At 42.1% G+C, this 13,692-nt stretch overlaps 1 protein-coding gene across 1 annotated transcript in view; it reads right to left on the bottom strand.

Annotated features, from left to right (window-relative positions):
• The window catches only part of GALNT6 (polypeptide N-acetylgalactosaminyltransferase 6), a 63,909-nt gene that overhangs the window by 26,599 nt on the left and 23,618 nt on the right, over positions 1–13,692 (bottom strand). The window contains exons 2-3 of the mRNA XM_063293767.1: positions 7,239–7,819; positions 352–524 (exon numbers count right to left, since the gene is read on the bottom strand). Of these exons, the coding sequence (XP_063149837.1) occupies positions 352–524; positions 7,239–7,726 (661 nt within the window). The 5' untranslated portion in view covers positions 7,727–7,819. The remainder of the gene's footprint in view (positions 1–351; positions 525–7,238; positions 7,820–13,692) is intronic.

Below are 13,692 nucleotides of genomic sequence, written 5' to 3'. Positions count from 1 at the left end.
CTGTTTCTTTTCATCCTTGTATTATAGCATGGGAGGAAAGGTTAATGAAGAGAATGAATGCCTACAGTCTGATGTTCGGGTGCTCATTGTGGATGAGAAATTTCAAGGCCCTCCCTTGCTTTTGGCTTTATATAATCCTTAACTTTAAGCCAGTCAGATTGGACACTTCCGAGAGAGAAATAAGCACTAGCTGTCCTATCTCTAGGATGCGGGTACTCAGTAATGCAGTTCTCAAGGCGAATAGGATATTATGATCCAAAAGTCTTAAAAGTATTTCTTGGATACATGACAGTTCTTTGTCTTTCAGGAACCATACGCAAGCATACAGAGTTTCAAAGAGATTATACTTGCCATCTGTACTGGCATCGTCTACAAGAATTATTTCCTTTAGCAATATAGCTGGAGAAGAGTACAGCACGCCATAGACAGTGCGAAGCAAGGTTGACCAGGCTTCGTTATGAAAGACAATAATGACGCTGGTGGTCGGAAGGGGTGGACAGCGTTTGAACTTTTGATCGATGCACCTGCAAAGGAAACATTAAATCTAAATTATGACTAAGATTAGATATGAGCTTTACATTAATTAGGTAATGAACATGTCTTCATCTCAGTTACATAGGCTTTGCATCCATGCTTGTATACAGCGTTTGGTTCAATACATATGTATTTTAGTGCTTTTTGGTTATTTAAGAAAACCCTTCTTATAAGTAGATATGATTTCAGTTTTAAAATTCAGACATATACAACAATACAGCTGAGAAAATGGCTACATCCTAAGGGCAAACTTGTCCACAGGCCAAAGTGTGTTTGCTATGTGTTCTTGAGGTCTGGGATGGAAACATCATGTTCTTCCAGCAACAGAATTTTCCAAATTAGTTTGGACTCTCTGGGATTCTGGGACCTATCTGTCCTGACTATGATGTTTGGCTGCCCATACGGTTTAAGATGACTGTATCTGAGCTAAGATATGTGTCTAAAATACTGGGTACTGTATAAGAGCTATAATCCGTCAAAGCATGTGAGTTCTTGATTTGAAGAGCTAACATCGCCATACCACAAACCACCAAGACTATACATTCAGATATAATACTAAAATACTGTTTAGCGCTGTGGGAATGAGCCTGGGCAAGTACTGGGCATACCTGTTTCCTCTCTCCTTGCCTATAGACCCATGTCTGACACTAAGCTTATAATTATTTTATAAATCTTCAGTTGGTTTAATAAAGCTATATGGATTCCCTCTGTCACCAAGGTCAGCACAGTAGCTCTGGCTTTTTAGACATCAATTCAACCAACACTTTTGATGGTACTTTGAGTCTCTTATTGCAGGAAGTGGAGGAAATGGGGTCTGAGAGAGATAGCATTTAAACCAGGCTACTTAATAAATTCATGGCAAAGATAACCTTTGAAATGAGTCCTGGTGCTTCAGTGCTCAGTCTCGTAGTCACTGGACTATGCTAATTCTGAGCTGGCCCACAAATAGATTTGCAAAGGGGAGTGCCAGCAGGTGCAGCTTAGCGCTGTAATACTGCAAGAGGGGGAAAAACCCAGCACCTGCTAAAGTCCTCTTTTCTCCCTAAGTTTTAAAGGATATAAGAGCTCTATTGCATTTGGTTACCAGTCCAGGCGCCTCCCCCCTCCCCCTTTACCTTGCCCTTAAGTGCCTGAAGGTCACAGGATGAGGTCATGAATTGCATCCCTGAAAGAACGGCCACAACAATGAAGGGTCTCAATTGGTTCCCTGCTATGTGCTTGTGAATGGAAACTCTGACATGCGGAGTATTAGTGGGAGGTGGCGGGGAGAGAGAGGGATCATTTATTCTCTTAAGATTTAGGGACTAACCATTGCCTTCTGCCATTGTTTGCAAGCTCAGCTGTAAAACGGAAAGATACAATGAAGATTGTTTTGTTCACAGAGTGCATGCATTCCTTTAGAAAGGCGGAAGGCCTTCACAAAGCATTCTACACCTCATAGCTCATATAGTTTATGATCCTTTACCAAGGTCGGCCATTCAGATACAAAAAGAAACCATCATTCACTGCTGCACACATGATAAATGATTAGAAACTTCTACTTTCCATTTTTGACTAACTGCCCTATATTGTTACATCTAGAAAACTTAGCACACATGGTCAACCTGGCTGCTCCCCGATTATGTTCAGTTCAACCACAATGAGAAACTCTGGCTACCTTAAACTCCATTACTTCTAACAAGGGTTGGGCAACTTTTGAGGATGGCTGAGGTTGCAATACTGGAGGCAAATGATTGCAAGTGATTTGGGAGGTATTGTCAATGGGGTTTTTTCCCCCCTCTTTGAGGCACATATGGTAATGGGAGAGAGTGCCATCGCAGAGAGAAAGTAAAACCTGTATGATTATTGTGGAATGTATTTTTCTTTTAGCATTTATTTTATGTATGTTTTCTTAGCTAAGCTTAGGTTATGCTACCATTTCTATGTGTTTTCCAACTCACACCTGATTTTCAGTGTTTACTCCGCTGTGAAAAATGGATTTGAGGGCTCTAAATTGCCCTCTACATTTTAAATCTTGTGTCTAAGCTGGAGGAGAGGGGAGGAGCATTCAAGTCGATGACTGATTGCTTATCCTTGCACGAGTATGTTTGTGTATTAATTTATTAGATTAATATTGACTTATTTTTCAAGTATCATGCATTGCTAAATGCTGTGCAGAAAGCTAAGGTATCAGTGGGCATCACTTGGTACCAAATTCATTGTCAAAGTTTTCATCTCCCTCCCCACTTTATATATCTACCAGGTAATATGTAAACTATTTACATATCTTTACAACAGGGATAGGGAATCTGTGGACTTTTGTATCTTGTAGAACCAGAGAAGAATGTCTCTTTAAGGGCTTGGCAAGCTGCTGCAAGAGTTGATATTGAGATTAAAAAAAAACTAAACTAAACTAACATAAAACAGCTTAATTTGTTTAAAATCAGTAAGGACCTATACATGCTAAGCATTAGAAGAGTTTAAGAGCACTTACTGTCATTACAAGCTTTTTCAATGTATCTAGAGTGGTGCTCTACTTTAAAAGAAAAAGAGAAACTGTACGTATGGCTAGTATACAAGCCCATTTAACTGTTTATAAAACCATAAACATGCGGTCTGTAGAAACACATAAGGCTCACATCATATGTATTTTCAAAATGTCCCAACACCCCCTGAGAAAATGGTACCCCTACCTTTTTTGAGCTCCAGGAGTCAAAAGTATCTCCCCCAACACACACACACATGCAAACACAGGGATATCTTGTGTTTAAAATATCTTGCTGCAGCACCATTCAGACACACATGCTTGCTTTTCTCATGACTAGATTATTCATCCTGCTTCAGGAGAGGACCTGACTGCAACCCAACCACCAAGTACCTTTAATGTGAAGGAATAAGCTTTTCTTTAGTATTTTCTGTACTTATATGGTCAGTTCTAGGACATACAAGATGAATCATGTGCAGGAACACTGGGCAGAGAGTCAGGGAATTCAAATCATTTTGTTAAAAGACACTTCCAGCCCCCCACCCTGCTTTATACCAATCTCTTTTGATTCCACTAGCCATACCACCCTCTGAATCTTCCAGCAGGAAGAGGAGAGGGGTCCCTTACATGCTGCATACCTCTAGGGCACATCAAAAGGGTGAAAATGTTCCACATGGCAGATCAGGCGTTTCCCTCCCCTCCGCTCCCCTGCCCCCTCTCCAAAGCACTCAACAATAAAAGTTTCATTCACAGGCTCTCTCCATCTAAGCCAATTTCCCCGATTTATGCTTTTGGTTCTGGGAGGGCTTTACACTTTAATTTAAATTGGTTTATGCTTTTTGGGCTGGCTGAATAACATTCTTGCACTCTGCCTTGAACACAGCATTCTTCTATTGTGACATCTACACCTGCTAGGCAGAAATAATCAGTTGTCAGAAGGGTAGGAGGTAGGTTGGAGAGAGAAACTGTCTGCCAACCCAGCCTGGTCTTAAGCCGTTATTCAAGCCGCCTTTGTTGGCTCCTTTGACTGACTTATCCCCCTTATGAAAAGCAGCCGCAGCAGCCTTAGAAAGCCTCAGGAGACCACAGGGGAAGGGTAACAAGGGACACGTCTGCCTCCTTCCTCACCCTCCTGCTGTACTGTAAGCCATGGCTGTTCCACTGGGCGAGCAAAGTGAAAAATTATGGAGGCGGTGGAGCTTCTCAAAGAAGCCAGAGGAAATGGGCCGAGACCAAGGGCAGGCGACAGATGTAATCAAGGAAGTTTTTGAACTTGAGCAACCTTTTTTATTTATGTATTGAAAAAGGCTGCGATTGTCAATGTTCACTGCTCTGTAAATGGAGCAAAAGTGGCACATAAAGGTAAGAGAATGTGGGGAAGCAGGAGGGGGTAGCACTGGATAATTAAAAAGCAGAACTGAACCCCGGGTTTTTTTTTTAAACCAGAGATGAAAGAAAATCAGTAAGAGTTAATCTTCGCAGAATTTCTTGTGATCTTTTCTCCACTTTCCCTCCCTCCAACCCAACTTGACAGCGCCCACTAATCTGCGGATATAGCTAGAATCAGAGGCTCTTGGCTACTTTCTTTTTTACCCTTGCAAACAAAGAAGCTAGGGAGTTGTTCTAAAGTTTTGCACTTTGGCGGTTTTAGCAGATGGACGTTCTTTCACAGACACCTATTTCTAAATAAACATTTTGAATGAGGTCTGCATCCAACTGCGCTTGTGTGTTTAAAGCATTAAACTTGTGGGAGTAGCATACTTCAAATGTGAAATTTAAGTTCTCATCTATAAAATATTATGATTAGATTTCCAGACACCTGCTAACAACCATTCTATGAGAACAATCAACCCAATATCATCAAGTGGGAAATCAGCAAAGAGTGCTGATTACAGAGCTGAACCCAGAACTTCTTGGGAGCTAGCTTAGCCGTTACATACTATGTCTCTCCAACACTGATAAATTGGATGCCGTCTATCATATATATCATGCCATTTATTTTCAATCTCTTAAGGAACCTCGGTTTCTTTGACAGCTAGCCAAGAATGCTTTGATGAAAAGGTAATGCTTAGTACCATCCCTGAGATCTTACTGCATGTGCAAGGGGTGCACTGCACAATGTGCAATGAATACATGCGCACCCATAAATAGGGCCTGCACATATTATATTACATAGCAAGTTCAAGTGCATATTCCACTTCTTGCCAAACACTATGTGCAGGTTATTAAATCTTACTATCAACTTTACTGAAATTTAACCATCATTAGGTATTAACTCTATTTTAATACTAATTGAATATATTTTCCTTTACTAGGAAATATCTCTGTATGAATGAAAATTAATACAGTTCTAACCTTACCTGCATAAATTTTAAGATGCACTGGTAGTATGCAGTATTTCCATTAAGTAAAAATGATCATGACTACAATAAACTGGAGGAATTGTAACAGTACATTGCATAACATGCTGAATTTAATAGTGAGGACTTTATATCCACATTCTTTATAAATGTGATTCGTCATGGACAATTTTACATCACTATCATCTGGACCAACCTACTCTGGATGTGTAAATCTACCTTGACTATCATTCCAGCCACGTGTAGGTGTTGTTAACTCAAGGGTATAGTTCCCTGGCAAGACTCTCACTGCAGCAACAGGATTTTTCTAGATCAAGGGAAAAGGGCAAGGGGGCATTCAGTAATGATGCATAAGGAGACAGGGCACAGAATCAATTAAGCTTGAAGGCACTGCAAGAGACTATGCCATACTACCAGCCTAAATTGACATGGGAGGTATTGAAAAAAACCCACATTTCTGTCCATACGCCATGGCTTCTGAGCAGCATTTAGATGTGCTTGAGTCAGTGCTCAAGTTGGCTATAGAGCAAAATCATATTCAATTGTGTTCTATGCTACAGCTTCCCCAGTCACTATGGAGATGCTGAGAAGTCCAAAGCTACTGTAGGGCACCAAGTGGGATTAGCTGAGTGGATGAAACAAATCCTCTTTGTTTTTCAATGGAGAAGATGGGCAATGACTGGCAGCACCATTGATAAAATTCTTTAAAGAGGAGCTTCTTTAAACATCCTGCCACAGATATCGGACTCCTTTTGGGAATGACTGCATTTTTCCCCTCAAGTTACTGAAGTGGTTATTCTGTTTTGTTGATTGTTTTTAATTTCTGGATCTTATATACATGCTTTTATTACGTTTTATTACGTTATACAGTGTTATTATTTGAGTGTTTCTGTCCTGACCTATGAAGGGGGAATTGCATGCTATGAGTTGGGTCTGACTGGAGTAGCTTAGAACCCTCTGAAAATAAATAAGTAAATAAATGCCTTTTTTGTAATGTAGTTATGATCTGATCTAAAATATGGCCTAAGAAACATGACATCCTCCCCCCGCCCCCCCAGTTGCATCTGAAATGTCATCTGAAGGATGATTTAACTTGAGATCAGAAATCGTGGTGTTTTATCTATACATTGGGTGGGGCACTTCTGATCCTCCAGATGTTGCTGAAGTACAACTCTAAGCATCCTTCACTATTAGACATGCTGGCTGAGGCTGCTGGGAGTTGTATCTGAGTAGTATCTGGAGGGCCGCAGATTCTCCTTCCCCCATAATTCGATTTAGTATCCACACTCTTTCTTTTCCAAGGGAACAAGATGTTCCACAAAACAGCAAACATTCTCTTTATGCATATCAGTACCAGAAGCTTTGATGCTTTAAAAGGAATTAGAGACCATCTCTGTCTACAGACCTATCTATCCACCCATCTTAACCAAATGCAGTCTGTACACACAAAAGCAAACTCTTTGTATTTAAGAAAAGGTGAATTGTTGCTAGTGTTCAGAGAGAGATGAACACCTCTAAAAGCTGTTCTTCATACAGAGGCTGAAGAATTAACTGGAATGTTCAGGACCACCAGCTTAATCAATATTCCCATAAACTTCACTCCACAAATGCAAAACAGGACAGAAAGCTTATTCCACTGGGCCTGCAAACATGTGGGCAGCAATTACTGATAACATAGACATACCATTAATTTTATTGTGTATCTCCACCTAAATAAGAAACCCAAGTAACAGTAGAGGGGTAAAGTTCTCCATCTAGCAAATTGTCCACTTCCCATGTGATTGCATGCCCAATGTAGTAAAGCAAATAGTTGCTAGTATTTATCCTGGTTTGCTCTAAAGCAGTATTTCTATAAGAAGCGGAGAGGAGAGAAATCTTACTCTGGAGGTCTACTGTCAGGTCCCAGGGCCCTCTGGAGAGAAATACGGTCACTGGCATAGGCATTGAAACAATGTTTCTCATATCCACGTTCTTTCTCCTTGGTCTCTTCTTGGGTCCACTGGTCCTTCTTGAAAGCTTTTCCATCAGCACCTGGGCTATTGGGGTCCTGTGGTGGACGCTCCATGAAAGGCTTCAGTTCTGCTGGAGTATAATAGCCTGGCAAGCAAGACTTGCTGTCCTGCACAGGTGCCTCTTGTTGAGCAGGTGCCCGGATCTGCAGCTTTGGCATAGAGTCACGGATATTGTTGACAGCTCCCATCATTATGTCTATCATTTGGTCTTTTCTGTCCACAATATTTTTCAGCCATGGCTCCTCCTTTTGTTCCCCACTGCCCACGTCTCTTTGCATTATGAAGAGGAAGATTACAAAGACAACACCCACCAAAGCTAGCTTTAGTGGGCCATAATTCCTTCGGAGGAGCCTCATCACGGCTGATGTCCAGCAGTTACTCCTTCATCAAAGGTGCACTCTTCTCAAAGCTTTCGTTAATCTGTGGCATCTCACCATCTTCTTCCAAACCTGAGAAGCACACAGGGAGACAAATTCCAGAGGAATCAGAAGAATGACTGAGTCCCAGCAAGCTCTTCCCCCACTGAAATGGAGAGAGTTCTTACTATATTTTGAAGTGGTATGTTCTAGGGCACCATTGTTGCAGTGCCAAGCCAGGTTGCTGACACAAGGTTCAGAATAGCAAACAAAGAGAGGGGAAAATAAAAGGTTGGCCACAATCTAACCTAAGGCTTCTATGGTTTCATGTCCTACAGAAGTACCGATCCAGAAGTATTGCTGTGTTTGTAAACAAAGGCAAGCCTAGAGATGCCACAACGGTTATGGCAGCCACTTAGTACTGCACAGGGTAAAAAAAGAAAATCTAGGCTGTGGGGATGGGGAAGACACAATCTCATGTCCTGATGCATTCAGCCTAGAAAAATATCCTTTGTACATTTAGTGGTGATACAAATGCCACTAAATCCTGTGGAAACAGTTTTCATCAGGCTCTGAAAGTTCTAGTTTTGTTCCCTCCCATATCTTTCATAGCTATATAGCAGCTTTCCCCAAGCAGGCAACTTCCAGGTACATTGAAAATTCCCAGCAGACAGCCCAAGGGGGAAGGGAGGGGACTCAGTCCACGGTCACAGTAGCCTCTCTCCAACAATGCTTCCCTCAGCCAGAACCAGCCACTTGGCCTAATTTATTTATTTACTTACTTACTTACAGGACTTATATGGCAACCTATCTCATATGATGATTCTAGGATTCACAACCATCCATAAAAACATAGCTAACAACAAAAGTACCCTTCCCCCCAGGTGCCAAACCAAACAGCCTCACAGCTCAACCCCCATCCTAGCCCAATGCTTGGGGGAAGAGCCAGGTCTCCACAGCCCTCTGGCAGGCTAAAAGGGTAGGGATCCCTCAGATTTTAGGTGGGAGGCTGTTCCAAAGGGTAGGGGTGGCCACCAAGAAGGCTCGCCCCTGTGGTCCCATCAGGTGGCATCATTTATGGGAGGGGACCTGGAGCACACCCACTCTATCTAACCTCATAGGATGGGCAGATACCCTCAGGAAAAGGTGGTCCCTTAAGTAACCTGGCCCGGTGCCTTGTAGGGCTTTAAAAGTAATAATCAGCATGTTGAATTGCACCCGGAAAGCAACCGGGAGCCACTGTGTCATGTTCACTGTTTCAATGTACAGTATACATCATAATGTTTCACATGCCATGGCGCTGGCGCGCGTTTCTGTTTGGGAGAGAGCTGCTGTGAAACCCTGTACCAAGCTCTGTATCTGTGTTCATTACAATGGAATGTGTTTGGGTTACGTTCTCTGTTCAAGGACTTTTCCCGCAGACCATCAGAAACCGTTAGGAGCACCTGGGATTGTGAATTTGGGAAGATTCTACAGGGGGAGGGATCTCATTTGCACCGAGGGTTTTTAGTTTGCATTTGGTGCACTTTTATCATTCTCAGCTTTCTCTGTGATCCTGCATACTATTCTTTAATAAATCAGATATCTTTGAATTCCTGCTCATGAGTCTGATAGTGTTTTAGAATAGGCAATCATTACACACTGCAGCTCATGCAGCAGTGGTGTTACTGGGGTGAACTGTGGAGCACCCAAAACTGCGCATGCTGCTGCATTCTGAACCAGTTGCAGATTCTGGGTGGTCTTCAAGGGCAGCCCCACATAGAGCACATTGCAGTAATCCAGATGGGAGGTGACTAAGGCATGAGTGACTGTGAGCAAGACCTCTTGGTCCAGGAATGGGCACAATTGGTGCACAAGATGGATTTGTGCAAAGGCTTCCTGGCCATGGGTGCCACCTGCTCTTTCAAATTGCATACCAGACCTGTCCAGGGGAGTGTTACCCCATTCAGAGTCAGATGTCAACTCTACTGATCCGGGGGGCCAAAAACCCACAACCACTCCATCCTGCTAGGGTTGAGTCTCAGCCAGTTTCTTCCCATCCAGGCCCTTACAGCCTCCAGGCACTGAGCCAGCACTTGAATAGCATCACTTGCCCAGCATGGGATAGAGATGTATAATTGCATATCATCAGCATGATGATGATACTGAACCCCATGCTGGCAGATGACCTCTCCCAGTGGCTTCCTATAGATATTAAATAGAAGGGGAGAGAGACCTGAACCCCGAGGCACCCCACCCCACATAATAGGGGCCTATGGCTGCACCTCTCCTTCCCCACTAGCACTGACTGGTACCAGCCACAGTGAAAGGAGGAGAACCACTGCAAAACAGAGCCCCTGCTCCCAATCCCTGGAGCCAGTCCAGCAGGACACCATGGTCGATGGTATCAAGAGCCGCCAAGAGATCCAGAAGGGCCAGGATGGACACACCACCCCTATTGCGAGTCCTCCAAAGGTCACCCACAAGTGTGATCAATGCTACCTTGGTACTACAGCCTGGCCTGGATTAATGTTCATTTTAGGTTCCTACAATGTGCTGAGGTGATGCTACAGGAGGGCCACATTTGGAAATGAAAAGCACTGTTGCCTGACCACCTGGCACCAGAGCCAGGGCTTTCCATTTCTGATCCAGAGTGGGAGCCAAGGGCAGGCCTGGCAGCTCTGTTAAATGCTGTGTGGTAAAGTCAGGCCTGCACTCTAAAAGTGACAGAGAGCTACAGAACGAGAAATGGGCAACAATTAACTCAGCAGCATTCAGAAGGATGCAAGCAGCCCCAGGCCAGCGAGGAGAGAAGCTGGGAATTGTAGTCAGTCACCTCTAGGTGCCATCTTATCCCCCCCACGCATGGCACACTTTACAAAAAAACATGCAGGGGAAATTAAATAAAAAGGTAAAGTTGCATCCACTTTTTGTGATTTGCAAACATCAAGAAGATTGAGAGACAATAAAGATGTTTTTGTCAGTGTAAGCTTATCTTTAGGAATGATATTTAGAAGTTTGTTTTTATTTTGCTTTCTATAACTACTCTGTGACTTCATTAACCATAAATTTAAATTATAAGTATATTCTTTTTATCCTTTACTGTAATATTTCATTAACATACATATAAATGTTTAAAAATTTTCATTGCCTGTTTCCATCGAGCTCGAACCAATTACCATATTTTCCATAGAAATATCACTTTGAATAGTGCGAATTCGAATAATGTGACCATTTTGTGGGATTCATTAACTGCACTAATCAAGACCTACCTGTATTCTCAGCAGGGTGAGTTCTGGAGTGTAAAACACCCTCTTTTACCCAGTGCAAGAAAATAATTCATAAAGAACAGCATCTCATCAGGCTCAGAAACACTGTTTTCCCTATTTATTCCAGCAATGAGCTCTATAATCTGGGAATGAGATCCAGACCTGCGCACCGTTGCACCATTAATACGTGCTCCCAAAGGTGTCAATTTAGAGATAAGGAAAACAAACTCATAACGACAAATAAGGAAATGCAATAAACCACAGCAGATTCTGGAAGAGATGGTGGCTTTCAAAAGGGCAAAGCAGAAGCTCTAAGAAAAATGAGGTTTTAGTTAGCCCTAATTTCTCTGCACAATTAATCTTGTTTGGAACCAAACAGACAAATTACTTGCACAATAGAGCCAGGCCACATGAAGAAAACTAAAATTACAGAGGCATGGCCTCTTGGAACAGGGGTGTGTGATCCTCAGGAAGTGGTTAGCATTTTGAGAATCTGGTCTTCGACTGAGGAGAAATAAAAAGTAGCCTATTGCATTGAAGCCTACACAGGTAAATTTGGAGATGGGGCCTAAAAACCTCCAGCAGGAACAGGAAAAGGAACTTCTCCAGTTTTAAAGGAAAAGATTTATTTCTAGATGCTATCACATTGGCACTAAGCTGAAAAGCCACTTTAACCCATCTTCTATGAATACAAGAAGGAAACACATAATTTTAGACAAAATGCACATGGGGAAAACCCAGTATATCTGGGTTGACCACGCATTTACTTGTAAATGCACAAGGCCACTGTGTCTTCCTCTACAAATTGCTCTTTCCAACCATACACAGGCCAGCCAAAAGAAGTGAGGTTTGTCTGCCTAGAACACAACGTACAGTCTTGTAATAAATTTATTTTCTACTTTATCTTCCCAATGGCACAAGCTAACGTACAACTGAGAAAGCTGCTTCTTTCAAAACGCATACTGTATGAACGTATACAACCTCCATTAAAGAGCTACGCAGTTAGGTTTATGACTTCAAATGAGAGATGTGAGTGTGCACATTGTGTCATTTCAACAGACCACACCTTTGATCAGGAGCATTGATTTAAGGCCTTTAAAAAAGCTCCATTTGAGAATCTGTTACTGCCCCCGTGTAAAAATGGCCTAAAATATCATGGCTTAGTACCCCATGATAGCACATGTATATTAACGTAAGCAGAATGTATCCTCAGGCCAGTGCTAAAAGTTTTGCAGAGCCAATTGCTGCCAGTGCTCAGATGCTGCATTAGCACATAGTTCCAAGCAAGGTGGTGTTGTAAATTGCCTGCCTGCTGTCTACCCACAGCCCATATGCTCTCTGCCATGTCCTGTGGCTTACATCTAGGCCTTGGTTTATGAGTCTGGCACCAAGCTGGTTTTCACCATCCAGTTTGCTACCCATGATGGTTGTAGCCTCCTTGAGGAACAGTGTCAGTACTGTAGTTCCACCTCCTGATGTACTCACGGGGAAAATGCTTCTGCCTGCCTGCCACTATGCTATGGATTTTTCTGTGGAGTACAGCTTACTGAAGGCCCTCAAACTGCAGCTCAGTACTAATTCACTGGGCAGAAAGAACCCCAATTCATGTTTTCCCTGCTGAACTAAAGAGTTTCTGTGTACATACAAATTCCAAGCAGGGAAGCTCAGTTCATAATCAAGGCCAAGGCTGGTAGATCATATCCTGCTATCCTTTCCAGCATTCCCCAATTGCAGATTCACCACTAAAAAAGAGCTAGGATCTAGTATTTCCCTTTACGTGCAAATCTGCACTCTGGACTTAAGGAGAAACCAGTAAACTTGAAAGGAAAAAGGATGAAAAATAATTCATACCACCCATGCACAGAAGACAATTCTACATACCATCATATTCTTTCTTCAGAAATTGGGAAATAAGTTGCACCCACCCTCAGAAGTAGGTTAGCTGGCTAATAAATGGGCGGAGCCAAAGTCATGATGCCTCCATTTCCTCGTTCCATTCTAACCCATCAATCATATCAAAAGAACAGCTTCTCATAATTAACTGTTATATAACATTTCCATTAATCATTATCAATTATCAACTGAAAATTCATTACTGTCATAATTTTTATATGCCACAAAAACTAAAAAATAATGTCCAATAATTAAAACACAGTTAAATACTTTATTCATTAATTTGGAATAATTCAGAATGGAGATGTTCAGAAGCGCCTTGGAATCCACTCAGCTGCAGTTGCAGAGGTATTCTGGGATCAGTTGCACAAGGAAAGACAAAATAGAAACATTTGCTTAAGACTGAAAAAAGGGTTAGCTGATTTAAAGCCCAATTACGTTAACGTAATCTCAGTTTAGGAAGAGTTCTGGCCTAGAATCAAACAAAATTTGGTGGCAAATCACTAACTGCAAATGCAAAACCAAACAAAGGAAATTGTTGCAGAAATGGGAAGTTAAAAGGATTCTTCAAACTTTCTCTTCCTACCATAACATTTACCAGTTATTGTCAGTGGATTTACGGGGCACACAATTATGCTACAGAAGAAATTTAACTGCCCAACCTAATCCAATTATATTCATAGAAACTCTCTTAATCCAGCAGTAGGGATTTTACGTAAGATTTTAACTTGCCACACAGTCTCCTAGCCATTATCAAGTATTTCTTTGGGAGGGCTGCTCACCAATGCAACTTTAGTTATGGAGATGAGGAATCATGGAGATCTG

Source organism: Candoia aspera, chromosome 2 (assembly GCF_035149785.1).
Source record: "Candoia aspera isolate rCanAsp1 chromosome 2, rCanAsp1.hap2, whole genome shotgun sequence".
Classification (NCBI taxonomy): Eukaryota; Metazoa; Chordata; class Lepidosauria; order Squamata; family Boidae; genus Candoia; species Candoia aspera.
The sequence above is the reverse complement of the archived record's forward strand: the minus strand, read 5'-3'. Positions and strand labels throughout refer to the sequence as shown.